The sequence below is a fragment of the Telopea speciosissima genome, chromosome 1 (assembly GCF_018873765.1).
Source record: "Telopea speciosissima isolate NSW1024214 ecotype Mountain lineage chromosome 1, Tspe_v1, whole genome shotgun sequence".
Lineage (NCBI taxonomy): Eukaryota > Viridiplantae > Streptophyta > Magnoliopsida > Proteales > Proteaceae > Telopea > Telopea speciosissima.
The window spans coordinates 17993697-18014926 of NC_057916.1; the positions used below are offsets into that span (position 1 = coordinate 17993697).

The 21230-nt window shown below is 39.2% G+C and overlaps 2 protein-coding genes across 2 annotated transcripts; one reads left to right on the top strand and one right to left on the bottom strand.

Annotated features, from left to right (window-relative positions):
• The first annotated feature begins 277 nt into the window (after positions 1 to 277).
• On the top strand, positions 278 to 9499 carry LOC122648838 (nuclear transcription factor Y subunit A-10-like). The gene is made up of 6 exons (XM_043842103.1): positions 278 to 443; positions 1040 to 1373; positions 5894 to 6012; positions 6136 to 6204; positions 7953 to 8093; positions 8603 to 9499. Exons 2-6 carry the CDS (start codon positions 1106 to 1108, stop codon positions 9002 to 9004), a joined length of 999 nt encoding a protein of 332 aa, XP_043698038.1. The 5' UTR covers positions 278 to 443; positions 1040 to 1105; the 3' UTR covers positions 9005 to 9499.
• Positions 9500 to 12871: 3372 nt separating this feature from the next.
• Positions 12872 to 16190, bottom strand: LOC122648839. Its single transcript, XM_043842105.1, has 3 exons — positions 15832 to 16190; positions 13466 to 13573; positions 12872 to 13378 (listed from the first exon to the last, which is right to left on the bottom strand). Exons 1-3 carry the CDS (start codon positions 16138 to 16140, stop codon positions 13064 to 13066), a joined length of 732 nt encoding a protein of 243 aa, XP_043698040.1. The 5' UTR covers positions 16141 to 16190; the 3' UTR covers positions 12872 to 13063.
• Between the last annotated feature and the right edge of the window lie 5040 nt (positions 16191 to 21230).

A 21230-nucleotide genomic window follows, 5' to 3' on the forward strand; every position in this document is an offset into this window, starting at 1 on the left:
AATGGAAGCCAAAGAAGAGAAAAAAAAAGTAGTTTTTTTATAAAAAGAATCCAACTTGGATTAAAGATGGGAGGTTGTGAAAAAAGAGTAAACAAATGCATTAATAGGAGATAAGCAATGCTTACAGAGAATAACTTAATTACACATAATACAAAGACTTGCATGAAAGCTTCAGCTTATTGGTCACTGTACTGTAGTTCCCGTTAAATATATAAACATACCTACGCGTTACTCGCTCGTCTCTCTCTCTCTCTCTCTCTCTCCTCTCTCCCTCTTGATATTGAACCGACACGCGCTCCTGCCAAATGGGGTTTCTTCCTTATGTGTAGGATTCGAAGCTGGTTCTACTACTGAAACGAGTCCTTCGTCTCCTCCAACCCCAACCTCTCTTCTCTTCTTTCTTTCTCTGTCAGAGTCTTCAGTTATTGACCTTTCCTCACTGAGTAAGTACTCATCTTCTGTTTCTATCTCGTCTTCTTCATTGCTTCATTCCTTATTCATGGTCTGTAAGCAATTAAGCATCTGGGTTTCTTCTCTTTTATCTGATGCTTGAAGGTTTCCTTTTTTTTTTTTTTTTTTTTTTTTCCTTTTGAGTGAACTGGGTTTCAGTGAATTTCAGTCTACTCTGTTCTCTCGGGTTTTTTTCTTTGGAGAACTGGAATGGGAATTTCGTGTTTGCACTGAAAAGTGATGTGGGTATCCGAAATTTTCCTTGTTTGGACACCAAAAAGAAAGGAAAACATTTTTCTGCATTTGAGAGAATTCCCACTTCGTCCAATCTCCTGATATCTGGCCGTGTTGATTTATTTTAAACTTCTATTTATAATTTTTTCAAATTTTCTCCAATCTCCATTGCTTGTCTTGTAGTTCTGTATGTCCCTCTTAATTGGATAGGGAATTGCCAGAGTTACTTGAACGTGGTTTTATCACAGTGAACTGATTTCAAAGATTATATCTTCTTGTAGGAGATGACCCATGTTTGTTTCTCATATTTGTTTCATGTTTTGGGAGAATTTCTGATTGGAACTTCGTGTTGCAGGTGACACGGTTCAAGGTGTAAAGAAAATTTGGAGGTTTGGATTTGTTGATTCTGTGGATATCGACGATGCAGACCATTTCTGCCAAACAACATCATGGAGGGAACTTCAACAATCCCATTGCTCAGTTTTCCCCAGTTACTTCTGTACCTTGGTGGAGCGCTCTTGGATCACAACCAGTCTACCATGGTCCGTCGTTTGGTGTGAAGTCACTATCGGTGGGCCCTGCAACTGGTGGAGACCAAATTCAAGCTGCTTCACGACAAGTACACCGTGCTACAGACCCTGCGCCGCAGAAGGAAAACAACAATACTTCTCAATTCACTATCGTTTCTGGTAATCTTCTCTTATGACCTTTGATTATGTCGTTCATGCTATGTTAGTGGTGTGTCCAGCGTCATATTTGATTGTTTATTTGTTTTAGATTACTGGGTTTGGTATCCGAATCCAAAAAATTCTTTACACGCCCTTGACTTCCATACTAACCATTTCTGTCATTCTTAACAAGATTTTTGAGAGTCTTTACGTTTCATGATAAACGTCTCTTGTTCTCCTTCCTTCACATAGCCGGCCAATAGCAATCATTGATCTCCAGTGTTTTGAGTAGCGAGAAATTCTGCTATTTTAATGAATACATAGGTTAAAGTCCACATAAATCTGTTGGATATGTTCTATAATCTAAATGTTGGATTTTTCCATTTTCTGTGCCTTTGTGTGTGTGTGTCTTTGTTTTGGTTCGCTCTAGTTCTTCAACCTCTTTATTTGTAGCTATCTGCAGTTTTCAAAGCTTGCTATTGAAGTTCACGTAGTGACCATATATACCAAAGGTGGTCAGGACAGTGGGTTAAAAAGCTAAAGGGCATAGAGGTGGTGATCTGGGAGTTAATAGCTTAATGGAAGTGCTTATGGATTGGAATGGCAGTATTTGAATGGATTTCTGAACTGTGCATGAGGCTGGACAAATGGGTTGTGTTGGGGTTTTGGTTTATAATAGAGGGGGGGAGGGGGAGAAGGGAGAATTAAAGGTGAGGAGAAAGGGTAGAATGGACTGTGTCATATCATAGAACTTCGGTCTATGGTTCCAACCTTTAATCTCTAAATGTCCTAATGATTGACAGCCTGAATGAGCAACAACCACGCTTACTTCCAGAACTAATAATCAACAGTCTATGTTTATGTGGACTGTCATATTGATACTTGTTGAGGTAAACTGGTAGCTTCATTGCTCTTGAGGGTTAAGCTAGACATGGGCATCCAATTAATTTCAAGTTTTCCACACTTGCTAATACATTTTACCTCCATTCCTTTGGAAACCCAGTAAAAATTGACTTTGCACTGTAACTATAAGAGGACTAATGATAAATCTGTCATGTTCGATTATGGTTCAAAATAAAAAATATAGAACTGGTGACTTGTTAGAAACTTTTATGGGCATAACTTGATTTATGCTCATCACAAGTTGGTTGTGTTTAAGAGCTGGTTGAATATGTTACATAACTGTAACAAAATTAAGACATTTTGACAATTGATGAGGAAGGCCTCAAGTATATGTAACGGAGATACTGGTCTCTAATGTCTTGGCTTTCCTTCTTACACCTTTGCATGCTGTGATGCCACTTTCAATTTCCGGCAGAAGCAGACAGCATCAATTATATGGCATGCCTTTGTAGAGTATCTCTCATCCCCTTCATCCAGCAAAAGCATCAGTTTCCATTGCTTCATCTGAATTTTCTTCTCTAGTTTGAACTGAGAGCACTTTGACTCTCTTGAACGAACTAGTTCTTACACACAACTTCTGTCCTGGAAAGCTATGTTACGGGGCAATCTGTCAACAAAATTAAGCTTCAACTCCTCTTCTTGATTTCATTTACGAAGGATTACTGATTTTCTTGAACAATTTTAGAGTATATTTAATTATGAGGATTTTCATTACGCTAGATAGACAAGAAGATTACAATAGTGAGATATAAACTAAAATGTCACTGTGTTAAACTATTTTATGCCATCAGCTGTCCTACAACCACCTGGTCCACTTCTCTCATGCCAGTATGCAGAGAAGAATGTTATTGTGGAGTATTATTCCCACAACAGAAAGATACATTGTGCTTCTAATTTAAGTCATCTCATGTACTATGACCAAACAGTGATCAGGAGAACTGGTCCTCATTATGAAGCAATCATAATTGGTCAGCAGGTTTCCTTAGGTTATTTCCCATGACAGTGCCTAGGGGAGGATAACCTCATTGTTAGAATCTTGTCCAACAGAGCCATCCATACAAAATTTTCTGCCAGGTGAATCAATGACACCTTAGTACCTCAACAGGACACTGCTCTTTGGAAAGTTGATAGTAATGTTGCAGAAAGAACAAAGAGAAGGTCTACCTTTAGATTCCGACTTCTAATAGAAAATACTAGTTGTAGTCTGGATCAAGCCTCTGTAATCAAGTGCTTCTCAACTATCCGAATAGCATGCTGCATATTTGAAACCAATGACCCTTCATCATCTAATGTCTGGCTTTGTATCCCACATTCATTACTACTGGTTTACTTTCAAGGCAGGCTATCGACATGCAGATGCCAGGTCATATCAATGGTAACTCGTACCTCAATGCAGGTTGAGTTGATTTTATGTTACATGAGTTATAAAATGGTGGATTAAGGAATTGATAGACTTGTCTTAATTTGAGGAGAGAGGAATCATTGTTGGGTGATGATGAGTGTTTTGAAATACTGACTCTGTCTAGACCTTTGATTTAGAAGATGTATCACATACTTGTACAGCCCCTAAATCATTTTATTTCGTTGTCCTGTATATTATTCTAATTTGAAAATTGGACAATTAGTTGGATCAAATTTTGAATCCTAGTCTTATTTGGACTTCCCTCCCTCCGTTGAAGCCCCAAAACCAACCCCCAACCCCCCCCCCCCCCAAAAAAAAAAAAGAAGCCGACTCTGTATATGTCCTTCGTGACACTTCTAAAGTTCCACCCTCCAATAAGGTAACTGATGATAAGACAAGTATTATTGGTGTTCCCCTTTGCACAATTTAGCAATCTTATTCATTCTACTAACAGGGAAGCACCAACTCACAAGGATATTTTTGCTCCCTAAATCTTGCTTTAATCATCTCAACCTCCTGAATGAGATGGTGGAACATGTAGTTATCAGGTGCATTACCCCAGAGACCTGAACCTGTAAAACTATATGATGGATTTTCTATGTTGTATTAAATATTATTTCAAATGCCAATGACACATGAGAAAGAATCAAGGTCTATGAAAGGACCCTAAAACTTCAGGACATACATGCTGGAAAGAAACAAAAGGGTATAGTAGGTCTCCTGATAGCCATTTTATTAGAAAATAAAATGAAAGAAAAGATATTTGACCAGTGCAATGATCAAAGGGTATTGTTTGGTGCCCTTTTAACCCAAATATTCTTCTTTGTATTTTCGGGACATTACAGTTCCATATTTACTTTAAAGGGATCCACAGTTGGTGGAATGTCAATCATCTGTATGAAGAAAAGGCTGGGTTCAGACCTAAGCAGGGAGTTGTGCTTGATCAGATTTGAGATGAGTCAAGGAACTGGCTTGAGATGGTAGCTCGGGGGTGATATAAATCCCTACAGAAGCTTATGGCCAATACAGGAGAATGGGATTGGGATGGAAGTGTCATACATGGATGACGACATGTTACTCTTAAGGCATCCTTGTCCATTCTTGTTGATGGGCCTCCAGCAGTTTCCTTCAGGATTTTGTGAGATTGCTGCAAGGGTATCCTTCTCACTCCCCCCTGTTTGTCAGTGCATCCGTAGCTTCCTCTAGATTGAGAAGAAGAGCTATTGAATGCGGAATGCTGGGAGAATTTTTAGTGGTGGAGAATGGTTTTGAGGTCCTATTGTTACAATTCCCTGATGGTTCTTGAATTTTATCTTGTGTATTTCACATTCAACTGCCTTGCAATTTCTGCTTCTTTATGCGAAGCTGTAATAGGTTTGAAGCGCATTTCTCCAAAAGTGAAATTGTTTCCATCAAAGAGGTTGGCAAGTACAGCAATTGCTGGGGTTGGTTATCTTCCCATGTCTTTATCTAGGGGCAGAATATGACTCCAGGCATTACAAGATCCAGAGTAAGAAAGGATGGAGAGCATTTTATCTACTTGTAGGGCAAAATATCAATGCAGAAGTTGGTAGGTTGCTTTGATTATGTGTGCTTTTTCAGATATTCCATAATTCTATCTTCTTGCCTGGCATTACTGGTAAGCTAGGTTGAAGTAGGTCCAATGAGATTTTTTTTGTGTTGATATATTTGTTGTAGTCCTTACCTAACAGCTCGAGATTTTGGGATAAGTTACACACTTTGTACAAAAATACTAAAGGTTAGGGTCTTGAGACCTTCTCTAATCCACCCCTCTTGGATTCCTTCACTGGGTTTTGTCTCTGATATTCTTGCTAATCGGGTATCTTTGAGGAATTTTGAGCCTGATTTTTTTTTTTCTTGGTTGTGACAAAAGCTTTCTCTGTTTGCCTTTGGTAGCAGAGAAGTTCTACTAAAGGGTGGAATATTTTCTGCTTTCTTATAACATTTAGTAGGTGATTGTAATGTTTCATGTGAGCACTTTTTTGATATATATATAAAGTTATATGAAGTTTTCTCTCAACTAAAGAGATAACTAAAAACCCAGATTTGGCGATACTTAGGCTGATGATTTGACCAAGATTGTGGAAGTGAATTATTTGATGTAGACTATATTATTTTGCCAGACACTGTTGGATGTGTCACCACCATATCTGGTGTTACTGGTAACAGAGGGCAGTGCCACTCTTATTTGACCATCTGAGAATTTCTTATTCAGGTGATGGCAAAGACTCTTTGAAGGCCCAAAAAGTTCAGCAATTTCCTTCGATCATCTCTCGGCAATCATCTCTGCCCGAGTACCAAGCTCGCGTTGAACTAGGACTTGCTCAACCTGTGGTAATTTCCCACTTTGCCTTCGCCTTTGACCATTTGACTTGATATGTTTCTTGCTTACACTAATTTGGGGTTTAGTTGTTGATATTATTCTCTTATGTTTCTCTCTGTGCTGATGATCTGTAGATTTGCACGAATTATCCCTATATGGATCAATGTTATGGTGTGTTCACACCATATGGAGCTCAAACAGCGGTTGGTGTTTATTTATTTATTTTTTGCTAGTGCTCATCACTGCCTAATAATTGCTCATTTCCTATAATGTGGTTCATCTGAAATGAAATGATTTGTTAGAAAACTTGGCCCTTTTTTTGCTGTATACTAAATTTCAACTTCTGGAATTCTAATTCTATGGCTCTTGATGGAGCTATGAAGCTTATATTTAAGTGCATAAATTGATGGAATATGCAAAGATGTGTTGGAAAAGTGACACCAATAGATCAAAGATATGCACTGGATGATCTACTGGAATACTGAAAGATTTTCCTTCTGACAGAAGGGGTTGAACAGGACCATACCAGTTCACAAATAAATAAGACAAATACAATTAGAAGACGGGATATAGGACCTAAAGCTATGGAACCCAGGTGTGGGTCTCTTGTAGAAATGAAATGTCTTTTTTATTTTTGGTTTTTATTTATCATTTAGATTTATTAATCATTAAATATTGTATGCCCAGCCTGAATCAGCATATTTTTATTGTTTACTCGCAATAACTCTTTCTCACCCAGGCTGGGGCAGAATAGCAAAGCAAGTAGATATAACAGTAGCATAGCAAAAATGCTATTCTCATCATTAATATGTTTGTTTATGGTAATTGTGGTTTTTCCGGGAGAATCAACGCTAGTACAAGGATAAGAACCTTAAACTTCACCATATTTGGTAAATATACTTTTCAAATCAAAGGAATTTGATTGCAAAGTAAGTTGAAATTTAATAACCAAATTTGGTATGTTTTGGAGTTAGTTACACCATCATGTGAGGTAATGATTAAAAATTTCCACTTTAGTATTGATTTTATTTCACTTCACTTCCCTTTATTTCCCTTGCAACCAAAAGGAGCCATTAGGTTTAATGTTAAGTATCCATATTGTTGACTTTGAAAGGAACAGCAGAATGAACCAAAAATTTAAAAGATGCAGACAATGACTATTAATTTCCTAGTAGTAAAAAAGAGTGAAGCTAATAATGCCGTTAAGCCTTGTATAGGTAGTAAGCATCAGCATATTTTCTGTTGAACATGATAAATATAAAGCTAATACCTAGGCCAAATCTCTAGTTGTTTTTGCAAACCATATTTGACAGAATAATTAACAGTTCTAATACATATGAAGCGTGATGGTTGGAATTGAAAGTTTGTGTGAAGATGAAATCTCGAAACCAATTAAATTATGCAACAGTGTGGAGGTTCACTTGCATTGCATATGATGATTTCTAGTCTAACGAAACAAATAAGGGGATCTTGCAGAGTTGACTCCTCAAAAAGCACCAGTACATGTTTACCCCAATCTAGATCTCTTGGTATTGTTATAAAGTTTCCGAGGAGATTCAGTATCTATGTCTGTCATATCCCATACTTCATGGATGCTGTGCTACAACCTTCGAATATCTATGGAAGTATAACCAAATATAAGATGGGTATATTATGTTTGCATCATGTTTGTGTAAAAACACAAAAAGGTTGGGAGTGATGGAGTCAAATTACCTAGATATACTGGGAAAATAAACTAGTGAAGATGGCTTTATTAAAATATTGTCAACATGCCCAAACTTACTGGTATTTGAGTTTTATAGTTAATTTTTGTTCTATTTTTTCCCCTTATTTTTTTTGTGGGGTCCATAAATCATTCAATCAAATAACTGGCTGTAACTTTTACTTGTGATCATTTTATCTGGACAGGACATATGTTGGGCTAATTCCTTCCTATTTCACAATGTTGCAGGGGCGCATGTTATTGCCGTTAAATATGACAACTGATGATGGACCTATTTATGTAAATGCTAAGCAGTACCATGGAATCATTAGGCGTAGGCAGTCTCGGGCAAAGGCTGAGATGGAGAATAAAGTGATCAAATCTCGGAAGGTACAGTGTTTTCATCTGATTGAACCTGTGAATCATATCCCAAATTCCAAAAGGCAGAATTTTCATTTAATTTGTGAAAGTGATGCTACAATGTGGAGCAATAGGATCTGTCTTTACATACCTGTGTATCCATGCTCTTCTGCATAATGGTATGGAAGCATAGAATTAGGCCCAACAGATTGAGAGTTGAGGTATCAGATGAATAGAATTATCTGAGATGTTGACTTCTTTCTGCACCATCCATTAAAGTATTTAATCTCCAGTCATCCAGAGGGAAAGGCTGGGGGGTGGGGGAATACATTCTTTTGCTGACTAATTGTTCTGTATCCCTGAATGGCCTAAAACATTAATGTGAGGTGCTTTGTTTGGATGGTCTATCCAAATAGGCATTGCTTGTTTATCACTTCAATAGCATGGTTTGTTAGTCATGCTTATTATTCTTTTCCTCTTGAATGGCCAACGTTTTTTCAATATTTCATTGATCTAGGCGTGACTTTTCTTCTCCACAGCCATATCTGCATGAATCACGCCATCTCCATGCAATGCGTCGAGCAAGGGGATGCGGCGGCCGCTTCCTGAACAAGAATGCAAAAAGTGGGAAGGGTGGCAGTGATTCTTGCAAAGCAGCTGAGGGGCAACATTCGCATTCTGATGGCTCTCCAAGTTCTGAAGTTCTGCAATCTGACAGTGGTAATCTAAATTCATCAAAGGAGGCATCTGGTGGTGGATCAAATCTATCTGTGTCGGATGTTACTAGCGTGTACTCTGGAGATGTCAATCACTTTCAGATTGATCATCTCCGCTCAGCTACCTTCCGCCCTTTTTCAAACATTATGAATAGTGGGCAAGGTATCAATATGCCCAACAAGTGGGTTACAGCAGATGCCTGCTGTGACCTCCTCAAAGTTTGAATGCAGGGTTGGCAGTGGGGTTGTGTAGGTTGTGGCTGCAGTTTCTCAGCTTGGCAGAAAGTGCTACAGCTGGGGGCTAAATCCTACTTGAACAACCCCATCCCTGCAGCAGCTAAATGGAGGAGCTATGTTGCAGTGCTGTTCGCGGCTGTTGCAATAGGCTCTGGTTGTGTGATTGTCCCACCACCATTTGGTTGTTGTCAAAGGCAAATCATTCTTGGCTCTAAGGTTCTTCTGGTCACCCACAGTCTTATGGCTGTTGATGGTGTTGAGGACACCTTAATGTATTATATAAAATATCTTCCCGTCAGGGTTGAATCAGTTGTTCGGTAGAATCTGAAAGTTTGGATTGTTATGTTTGTGTTAAAAAAAAATCTTATGTTTGGGACTAAGTATGCTGGGTCTTGTTAGGTTCTACCACTTATTTCTGTTATTTGGATTTGTAACTCCTTATAAAACCATATATTGTATGAAGATTTGGAGTGTTGTGTGCCATTCCATTTATCATGTTTTGTATGTGCTCATCTGCATTGTTGCAGATATGGTAGTTGACTATGAGAACCCCTTCTCCTGTGGGTTAGAGTTTCCTGTTACCCCATTCTAAGCCAAAAGTAATTCTGAGAAATACACCTTGCTGCAGAATATGTGTATGGGTTGGGGGAGAGGGAGAGAGAGAGAGATGGAGGGAAGAAGAGATTGGTGATGGTCTTTAGCTAACTTGGTTGGACAGGTCAAGGAAAGGGGGAAAGGAGATGGGATATTGATTCAAATTCTTTATAATTTTAGGTAAAGAGATCGCTGCCTGGGCCTCTAGAGCCTGCACGTGCGCAGGTAAGTATCGCCCTTGGCAGGATTTTCACCTTTCCATAGGGGCAATGCGGTACTTTTGCACGCTTCTATTTCTAGGCACAGTAGCCACAAGACCAGGTAGCATTCTTTTCCCCATAATTTTATTTGCCCCTGTTTTGCCCTTAGGCTGTAGTACAATATTTTATGGAGAAATAATTATTATTTTATAATTTTTATTTTTATTTTTATTTTTATTTTTATTTTTTTGCTATTTCTTTTTCTTGTTGGACATGATTGATGGAGCAAAATAAGAACCGAGTTTGGGAGAAGGGAGAATTCCTTCATCAAGGGCCTCGAATGGCATGGAAAATGCATTGGAGAACAGTTGGGGAGTCATTATCGATTTTGTACAATAGGGGTGGGTGAGTAATTATGATTCTTAGATTCTGGGTGTTTTTTTTTTTTTGGGAAGTAGTTCTCTGTCCGGGAGTGTGGCCTACGCTAGCACTCCCATGTGTCTATCTCTCTCCTCCTCAAAACAAGGGGGCAAATGTGTCTTTTCATATGGAGAGGAAAGAGATTGACTCATGGGAGTGCTGGCATAGCCACACTCCCGGACAGATAACTGTCTCCCTTTTTTTTTTTTATCATAAGAACGAAAAAATATTAAGACAAAAAAAAGAAAATACAAAGTTCCATGCATTCTGAGCTACCCTAAAATTCCATCGGACAATCCTAGTTTCATGCACCAGAAAGCCAAACCCTAATCCACTCATCCTGCTTAAGTTGAAAAGCTTTAAAGTTATTACAAACCAACTGAATGTTTATGAGTGTTTCAAAAACTTCCCAAGGCCATACCACTCCTTCCTTAGCATCAAATAAAGACATTATTAACCTTTTCAAATCCATTGAGACCTTGTTCTTCCTCGTGAGATTCTAGGTGTTTCCTTCACCGTGGGTGACGGAAAACTTTTGCCAAAAAACAATTGTATGGTGGACCTTACTACCTGCCAAATGGTGGAGATGATGCTTGTGTATTGTGTTGGTAAAGGTTAGGTTTGAGCATATTATAGTAAGTCATATGGTTGAGGTGGGCCATGAAATTTGAATTTGTGCCAAATCATAATAAGGAGGAAACTGTCCACCTTGATTCTCACCTCACCTTCGTAGTCCAAGGCAGTAACAGTAGGGAGGGAGGGTGATGATTGATTCAGCTATGGTGATCTGTTCTTGGTCAATAAACAATATCTGATTGTCCAATTTTCCAACTGGACTAATAGATAAAAGGGATAAAGTTCTCTGCACTTGGGGCGCAAGGTATGCACAGACACATGGGGGCGGACAAAATGACCAGCCCCCCACCCCCAGTGACACAAACCCCACCTCTGTCCTGCCCCATGTGTCTGGGTGCAGATACAGCTCAGATGTGCTTCCGGACAGAGAAAGTGCGCCCTAGATATTTACCAACTAAAGTGATTTTCAAATAAAATCAATCTTGGAAATCCAATCCAAGAGGTCATCACACCTTGGGGCCTTAACTCAGAGGAGTAGTTTCTTTTGGGTTCTATATTGTTAGTGTTATCTCTTTTGCCAAAACATATTCTTTCAGGTTTTTGAGTCTCTGGATCCAACTGAGCAGATCCTTCACCGGAGGAACCAATATTCTGTCAACGATTGAGCAGGTATTGGCCGGATCAGCCAATCTGGATTGGGAGTTGGGACCATAGATTTAAAATTTGAAATCGAATTTAGTTGAATCAGCCACAACCAAGTCCGATTCCCCCAATTTGAATTGACCTATCCATACAAATTTTCTAGGGTTTCCATCCATTCATGGCCGATTCGGGTAACTTCGGTAACAATTCAGATCAAAATCAGTTGGACCCGATTCAGAGGCCAAATCTGGCTTTTAATGTTGAGGTACAACGTCTTGTATTCCATCACTTATTCAAAGTGGACTGATTCTGAAAGGCTGTTAAGAGGCCGAGTGCCTCAAGGCCCCAGCTATATGAGTATTTCGATAAATTTTCTTTATAAGGTTTCACTATAAATTTATAATTTTCTTTTTTGTAATAAATCTGAGAGATGTGTGAAAACGAGCAACTGTTACCCTATTCTCCATTGATAGTGAAATAAATCTCATCTCACCATGGACGTAGACATTCTTGCTAAATCGCAAAATAAAATATTCTAAATTATTTTAGGTTCTCGTATCAATTCCTATCCAAATCAGCTGGACCTGATTCAGAGGCCAAATCTGGCTTTTAAAACCCTGGTTGAAAGTTGGGACTGGCAATGTTCGATCTAGTGGGCCCTTATCCAGGTTTAAATCCTTTTTCATGTACTTGAGGTAAGCATGAAAAAGCCCATTTCCCCTCAAGTTACTATCCTGATCTTTCTTTAAATTCCAAAACATGCGAGACCCAGAATCGTTATCACCTCCAATCCCCTCCAATCCCTCACATAGGAGCAATAATGACCACCTTACCCACTATCCGAACACACTGCCCAAGGTGGGGTAGGGTGGTCATTTCTGCTCCTATGTGAGGGATTGAAGGGAATTGGAGCGGGCAGCGAATTGGAGGTGATAAAAATTCGTGAGACCCACACTTGACACGGAAAATTACCTCCTCTAGTTCCCTGCCCGGCCCAATTCCCCAATTCCTCTAATAGGGGGATGGTGGATCCCACTCAGGCAGAGTATTTGGGTAGGGGTAGGGTGGTCATTCCAGCTCCCTTTGTTAGAAGAACTGGGGAACTGAGCCGGGGTGGAAACTGGAGGTGATAAAGATCCCACTTGACACTCCCCAGCAACCAAACGTAGTCTGATAAATTACATAAAAATTTAGTAGTGACTTTTCCATTGCCATCACTTCAATATCAAAACAAGATTGTGGTCATTATTACAAAAGTACCCATTTTTAAACAGAGTTGGGGAGGGGTGTGGAAGGTGGAGGAGATAAAAGAAGGGCAACCCTTAAAGACCCAACACATTCAATATCAAGTCTAATAACCACAGTAATTCTGAGATTCCAGTGCAGTTAATATCAGGTCCAAAAAATAAAAGATCTTGTAGTATAAATTTACAGAAATTTTCAGTATAAACAAATAGAGAAGGTAAGAAATATGTAAAGAACAATGTACACCACAAAAAATTTCAAAGAAAAATGACATGCAAGTACAGTACAATTCACCAAGCTCCATCCAAACCTTCACAAACGTCGAGTATCATCACCTTTAATGGGCAAAATTGGGGGGCACATCACCCAACTATCCGAATAAACTGTTAAACTGGCTGGTGAGAGAATTCGTCAAGTTTGAAAATAGGCTGTACAGAGAGTACTGTTGGAGGTTTGCTACTTCATACCATGTGTTGAGTGCAACATAGTTCTTATCTATGCCAGAGAAAGCCAACTGTATTCCAAGGCTACAATCTACAGAGCCTCCTTGGCCTTTACAGCTTGAAGTTTTGATTGCGCAATCCTGGTTGTTCAAGCACACGAAACTAGAATTTGATGAGCATGAAGCGCATCCATCTGTCTTCCAGTACAAGTTCTGCAGCTGACCTATATTAAAATCAAGAACCTGCATTCATAAGATCAAATTAGATTCTGATAGATGGTGAGGATGAAAGAAGGAATAAACCAATCATGAACAGATACCATCTCTTACCAGAGTAAAGCTGGTAACAATATAGGTACTGTTTGCAACAAAAGCAGGGATGGATACTGCTGCATACTTCCGACCCGCAAATGCCACCATGTACCCACCATAATTAGCCTGGATGGAAGTAAAATTACTCAATTTAGATTGTTTATCATATCAAGGGAAGGTCTAAGAATCAAAATAAATAAACAAAAGGAAAAAACGGGTGCAACTGCCCTTTCCCTTAAAAAAAATGAAGCATTTAACTATAGTAGAACCAGGAAGCTTAAGTGAAAAACTGCCCAAATAACACCCCCATCCCAACAGATAAACAACATCTCTCACTCAACTGATCTTGTTCCAATTATTCTGAAACTCAGCCCGTTGTGGCCTATTGAAACAGAACCACAATTTCCAGATGAAATCCTTTTTTGATGACAGAGGCTCTGTAATATCTGAAGATTCCACTTCATGCAAAGCGACCACTAAATAAAAAAAGGAACCATGTGCAAAGGTCATCTATCCCTAGGACCAAAGGCAGAGTCAGAAGTTATAATTTCCTTGATTAGAAGTGAACATTTTTTTTTTACGAAATTAGAAGAGATTAGTCTACTCATGTTTCCTAAATCACCCCTCCAGCCTTCTATACAATTTTCTGTCCAGAAAGGCATGTAGAATGGCAAAACTATCCCAGACAATACAACTAAACCCCCCCCCCCTTCTTCCTGATGTATAAACTATCCTAAAAAAAAAAAACTTGCCTGATCATAAAATTCTCCTGTCTCTGTGTGTGTGTGTGTGTGAGAGAGAGAGAGAGAGAGAGAACATCAGCTGTTCCTTGATTGCCTACTTGCTACAGGACTGTGATACTATTTGGTTGAAACTTTTAATTTCTCTTGCTTCAGATGCCCAAGGAGCTAAGATAATTATTCTATGCGTCACGTCTCATATGCTGTTTGGTGGTGCATTTAGGACAGAGCAGAATCTTTTAAACTTTTGGTTGAATCATTTTACTGCATGATACAAACCTTTCATCTGCCTACTTTAAGTCTCTTTGGACAAGAAGAGTTCCAGGCATGTGGACTGCAGTTAATGCAAAATTTCAATCTTTGATTACTTGATCCATGGAAGATGGGATATTTTCAATAGGGAAAGTCTTTGCACAGATGATGCTGAAGGTGTTTAACCATCTGCTGTTCCATTTTTCTGTCTTCAGAAATATTTCTTATTCCTTTATGGAAGTTTCTGGTTTTCTCCATCTTTAGGCTAATGTTAAGTTGGAGAAAAAGAAGAAGACAATCTTTTCTCAAATTAGGCTTGCTAGCTGAGTTTTGTTAGAATGGATCTTATCCTCAAAAAGGTTTAAAGGATTGTCACAATGTCCACCTTCCACAGTCCAGAATACCATTATTTATGTTTTCACACCCCAGCAAGTTTCATTCTTTTCAATCACTTATAATTGTTGCAACCTTCTGCCATGAATGCCTATGATCTCTGTGCACATCAACTGCATAAATAAATAAAATAAGATAGTGGAATTGTTGTAACTGGGAGCAGCACGCGCCATTTCTTGAATAACATGGATCTTTCCTTGTTCGACCAGAAGAAAATACTAAATATTAGACATCATGCAACACCTATCATATGAAGAATAAAGCTAATCCATAAAAATATACAACACATCAAAAGAGACCCTGAAATCTGATTATTTGATACATCAACCTTAGTGATCAGGTCATGGACCATAATTCAAACTTCATCACACACTAACTCATATGTATGTTACTTGAGACCCTTCAAAGCACATCTCTGACTGATTTTCCATCAAACTCAAAACGGGTAGCAGTGTAGCATTTAACAGGGGCACCCACCTAAACTACATTAAAATTTCCAAACCTTTATGGCTAATCAAATTATCAATGGTTCTGATAAACATAACACTTGGAGACCATAGGTGTGGGATAGCAAGGTTACCCGAGGACAAGAACCCTTAACTTCGCCAGACATAGAAGTAGAGTAACAGAACTGGAAAGAGAATTATTAGGTACACTGTTGGGGCCAGTGGACAAATTTTCTTGTTCATCGGTAATTCACTCATTTTATCTCTAAAAACCTAAGTTCTCAACCAAAATCAGTGATCCTAATACATTGGTTCCTTAAATTATGATTTTTAAATGGTGTTAGAACACTTAAAGATCAAAGAACTCAAAATCCTCTGAGCTTAACCCACACGGAAGAAAATATATTAAGAAAAGTCAAACCCTAGTAAACACTTCAAGAGTCCTAGATAATGAATTAGTTGTAATCAAAGAACTAGATTTGAGAGAATCAAAAACCCTAGAAACAAAGATGAAGAAGTCAAAACATTATTAAAAAACAAAAAAAAAACGTACCGGGAAGAAGTTGTTGGTTGTGTTAATGGTGAGGAGAGAGATCTCGTCGACCTTGGGCCTGAAGATTGCAAGCTGAGAATTAGCAGAAGAGAGACTGAGGCGTACATCACAGGGAGAAAGCTGTGTCTGGTTAAAGTAGAAGTTAGTCCTTGGAGCGAATGCGATTCCGAAAGTGAAACCATCCCCTGTCTGCACCGTCGTGTCGTTACATGGCTGATAAACCTGATTCGTATCGGCTGCTTCGATCACCACCATCTTCAAGAACATCATCAATAAAACCATCATCACCATCATCTTTATCGTCTCCATGGTTCCTTCTTTCGTTCTTGTTATTTCTTCGTCTTCCACCAAGTCGAAGACGCAGGAACTGAACCAGACTTTTGTTCTGCGATATTTACCTGCTAAAACTTGGTATTTAATTTAAATGGGTCCGTTGGATTCGAATCTTAAATATATTAGAATTGTTGCGGTTGCGTGAATCATCTCTTGATAAAATCCGACGGCTCAGAATTAAATTACACTTCCCACGGCCGCAGCCTTCACTGAATAAAATTACTAGTGCCAGCTGGGAGCCTGGGGCTTGAGAGATGGTATTTCAACTTATAGCCTTTTGATGGTATAAGGGATTCAATGCCAACGTAACCATTAGTTGTATAGTATCTTTCAAAGTAATTTATTTTGATTATCTTATAGTATAAATGGGAAAGATGCTATGGTCTCATATATATATATTTTTGGGATTGAGTTACTTGTTCAGCTGTGTAGCGTACACTGGTGTCTCCGTGAGAGAGATAAGAGATTGAATTTCTTGTTCAGCTACGTAGTATACGTTAGTGTTTTCTTGTGTTTATCTCGATCCTCCCACAATAGGAGTAAATATGTCATTTCATAGGAGGGAGGAAAGAGATAGACACAGGGAGGCACTAGTGTAGGCTACACAGCCTCGCAAGGTTCTTTTCCTCATTTTTTGAGGGAAAATGTTCTCTCTAGGGGTGTAGGCCAAGCCCCTGACACATTGAGGGGTAAAATGATCGCCCCGCCCTCATGAAAGGTGGAAATTCTATACCCAAGATGCTAGCGTGTGCACTCTCATTGGCTGCCTCGCACACATAATCCCTACGTTCCCCCATAGATATTGCTCCCCCTTTTTTTTAAATATGATCAATTTAAAGTTTCATAATTTAACAATGAAATTGTCTTGAAATGACACCTCTCTAGCTGTAGGTGTATTTAGAATTTAACACTTTCTTTTGATTGTCCCTTGTTTTATTTTCAAAGGTTCTTTAAGCTAGATGTAAACGAATGTTATCAAAAATAATTTAAAAGTGACTTATCATTATATTATTATCAAAAGGTATCATTATCTTACACAATTTTTGAATTCGCATATGAAATGACATGTTTTACCCTTATTGAAAATGGGGAAAAAAGAAAAAGAACTCTGTCCGAGAACATGACTCATGTGCCCACACATATGGTGGGGCAAAATGATTGCCTTGCCCCCATGAAGCTAATTTTTCTCCTTTAAAGTACAAAGAGAAGCTTGCCAAAAAAAAAAAGTATAAAGAGGAAAAGTTAAGCTACATGATCGCCTACACTCCTACACAGTTACACTCTGGAGATGGCCTACAAAACTATCTCAGACCCTCACCTATCTGAACATAAAATTAGTTGACAAACTCTTTCAAATGAGAAAAGTAATTTATAGTGGTTCTTCCCTACAATGTTTCCAGAATTTTTGCCAATACTATGATAAGCTGAGAAGAGTTTTTGACGATAGGTTGGGAAACCTTTCTTCCATTATGGATGTCGATAATGCCTTCTTCACTGTTCTTAATGCCCATCCCAAAAAACCCAGACTCATCGAAGGAATTTTTCCTTCACCATGGGTAAAGGGAAGCTGCCTCCCCTACTTTGGATTTTTATCCGTTGTTGTACTCATCGTGCGACATTGCAGGTGCCATGTGGGACGCACTGTACATACATGGCACCTGCAGCACCGCAGTTACAGCAGCGAATAATGATCCACTTTATGTCATAGGGATGACGAAATCAAACCAGATGAAACAATCAACCAATCACGAATTTGAGCCTTGGGGACAATTAGAGAGCAGTAAAGGAAGCAACTATGAGGTCCATAAGCGTGATTCTTGCATCCTATAGTTTAGAATATTTTTTATTGGTTACTTAATGTGGAAAAGATTTGTGCACATTTTATATGCGGATTCTTTCCCAAGCTCTCTTACAAAAAAGAGAAGACCCACACATATTTTTGTTTTATTTTCACTTTTATCTTTTATTAAAAACATGGAATCCACATAGATTTGATATTTTTTTCAAACCACTAAATGATGGTAGTATGCAAATTCTTCCTTGACATGTCCAAGTAACTTGATAGAAAGAAGTAACTAATCATCTATTTGTTCATGACTAAAATATCCCTAGCCATACCTTTCACAGGCATATGGATCCTTCTTCCTTCACACAAGCCATGCCTTCCATGCTTCATTTGGTGTGATGTCACGGAACCAAGTAGATATATGTGGAAATTTTAGGGGTATAAGTTTGGCCTTGTCGGCCCGAGCCTACCTTGGCCCGCCCTGAGCCTGAACAGGGTATGGGCTGGATTTTTCAACCTTGAAGGCAGGTTAGGGTTGAAATTTTCAGGCTCGGGACCAAGGCCAGGCCGGGCCAAGATTGAGGCCTCGAGCTGAACCAAACCCGGCCTTGTGTTAGGTTATGCTTCACAATTTAGTGTTTACGTTTTACAATTTTTGTTTAGTAAATTATCTATTAGTTTATCAAAAAAAAAAGTCTAATTATCTATTGAACAAAAGTATAGTGGATTAAGTTTTTTAATCCAAATAAAAGTCTAATAGTCAATTGAGTATGAAACAAACCAATACCCAATCACATGTGTCTCATGTTTTTAAAAGCATAGGAGAATGCAAATGGAAAAAAGCAGCACCAATTGGGTCAATCAGGCCCAACCCGACCCTTGGCAAAAATCAAGGTTCAATAAGGGCCAACCTGGCCAGCCCAGCCCGACCAGGGTTAATCAGGGCCAGTTGGGTAGAGTTGAGATTGGTGGGGTTGGTCCTAGGTTGAAATATCTCAACCCAACCTTAGGACCGGGTTAGGGTTGGGGTTGGGGTTGGGCTGAGCCAAGAGAACTCAAGGTTGGGCTGAGGTTTAAAAAAACCCGGCTCAACCCGACCCTGTTTCACCCATATGTGGATCATAATTAGCAAATTCACGAATTGGGAATAATTCAACAAAACATTTGGTTTATCAAAATCTTTAGAATATACAGAATTTCAATAAAAATTATGAAAATAGAACAATTTTTTATAAGTGTAACTTGGTGTCACCAAAGTGGTGAACTAAGAAGTTATGACCTTCTTACAAAATAATAGGTAGAATGTTCTCTCTGCCGCAGCGCAGTTTGCACCCAGGCACATGGGCAGCCTGTGCAAGGGGGCAAGGTGGTCATTGCACCCACCCCCATGTGCCTGGGCGCAGACTGCGCTACGGCACAGAGAACAACACCCCTGAAAAAGTTGTAACCTTCTTTTAATCACCCCTTGTCTTATTTCCAAAAGTTATTTAATACAGGGATAAAAAATGGTTTAAAAAAATTAAAAATTATTTAATGCGATATTATATATATATATGCATGTCATTGAACGAGCAATCATAGCACATCCGTCTCTCCGTGCCAATCATTCCACTCATTCGTCAATCCCAATCTCGATCTCCGGAGCGGAGCAGAAGAATCAAGTGAGCCAGCTTGAAATGGAGTTGGGGAATCAGCAGGAGTAGAAGAGTATGATTTGTTGTCCACTCAAACCTCTATACATTAGTCCTAAGCCAATCGTTCTATTGTACCTATGATCCTATAAATTGTCCTTCCGAGGCGGGGGCCAATAACAAGACTGTTGCAGCCCCTTTCTATCCACCAACTAGGGGTGTCAATACCCAACCCGAACCGATGAAACCGGCCCGAACCAGCCCGAACGAGCCCAGATCACACCGGACCGAACTCTTAATGGTTCGGTTCGGTTTGTGGATCCAGAAAGGCAAACGGTTTGGTTTGGTTTGGTTTGGGCTAGCCCGACGGCGCACCGGTAACCCGAACCGTTAGGCCCGAACCCAAACCGAACCGACCTAACCCGATAAATGAGTAAATCTGTAAATGCCTAATGCCCCATTGTCCTCTAAATGTGTTGTTATAGTTTCTCACTTTATCTCATATCCTTTGTTAGTGATTACCCAACCAATTGTATCCATAGGCCATAAGACATAGGATACAAAGATGCATTGCATTTGAAATATTTTATGTACTTAAAAGAGAAAGAGAAGAAAAATTAACACTAACCGGACCTTACTAGTTATATAAAACCGATACCAAACTGAATCCAAACCGATATCAACCCGTTATCATAAACCGAAACCGACACAAAACCAAACCGCATCGAAACCGAATATTTCTTAATGGTTTGGTTTCGGTTTCTATAAAAGTCACACCGAAACCGAAAAGCCCGAACCGAAACCGTCCCGAACCGGCCCATTGACACCCCTACCACTAACCATGAAAAAAAAAATAAGGATGGGTGGAATGGCGTTGTAGAAACCGGTCGGATTCGAACCGACGAATCGAAATTTTTGGCAACTAATGCTCTTTGCCACTCGGCTACGGTCCTTTTTCTTATTTACGAAATTACTTAAACTGTGAATTCGAACTTTCACACCTAAGGAGAAAAGTCTTTGCAACCAAAGTGAGTAGGGAGGCGAGTGACGTGCCAACGCTACTAAGTTAGAACTAGCATGTAGTTGTGCTATTAGTAAGAAGGGAGCCGGCGCCTTCCGAAACACTTTGACATGTGAACCGCAAGAACAATTTCATCTCCTTATGCCATTTCCATCTTTTTTCTGGCTAATCTAATCAAAGAACAATACAAAAATGCCAGAAAAACTCCATCAATAAATGACGAACTCCATTATACAGATGATAGGACAGGACTATGGCTGTAATCTCGACCGAGATTAGGATGAGCTTTGATGAATAACATAAGAATTGGTAGAAATTCTCATAAGTGAAGCAAATCAAAACCTATTTTCAGACAAAGAAGATAACTAAACAAAACTATAGTGGGTTGGGGTTTTAAGTTCCATTCGGGCTTGTGGTGGGCCACTGTTTCGTATGAAAATTTTGAGTTTTGTGGGCTTGTAGGCCTTACGCTGCGGGACAGATAAAGTTCCATTAAACTACTTCTTTTGAAACAAAGGGAATGGAATAATAAATAAAGAATCGAGTTTTCCTTCAGCCATGTTGAATGGGAATCCATTCACCATGGCACTTTAGATGCACGTGGGGTTTCATGAGGGTATACTGAGAA

Coding starts and splice junctions, on each gene's coding strand:
- LOC122648839 (XM_043842105.1), bottom strand. CDS start 16,140: ATGGAGACGATAAAGATGATGGTGATGATGGTTTTATTGATGATGTTC. Junction 13,574..15,831: donor CAACCAACAACTTCTTCCCG/GTACGTTTTTTT, acceptor ACTTCCATCCAG/GCTAATTATGGTGGGTACAT. Junction 13,379..13,465: donor TTGTTACCAGCTTTACTCTG/GTAAGAGATGGT, acceptor TTATGAATGCAG/GTTCTTGATTTTAATATAGG.
- LOC122648838 (XM_043842103.1), top strand. CDS start 1,106: ATGCAGACCATTTCTGCCAAACAACATCATGGAGGGAACTTCAACAAT. Junction 6,013..6,135: donor TAGGACTTGCTCAACCTGTG/GTAATTTCCCAC, acceptor GATGATCTGTAG/ATTTGCACGAATTATCCCTA. Junction 6,205..7,952: donor CATATGGAGCTCAAACAGCG/GTTGGTGTTTAT, acceptor ACAATGTTGCAG/GGGCGCATGTTATTGCCGTT.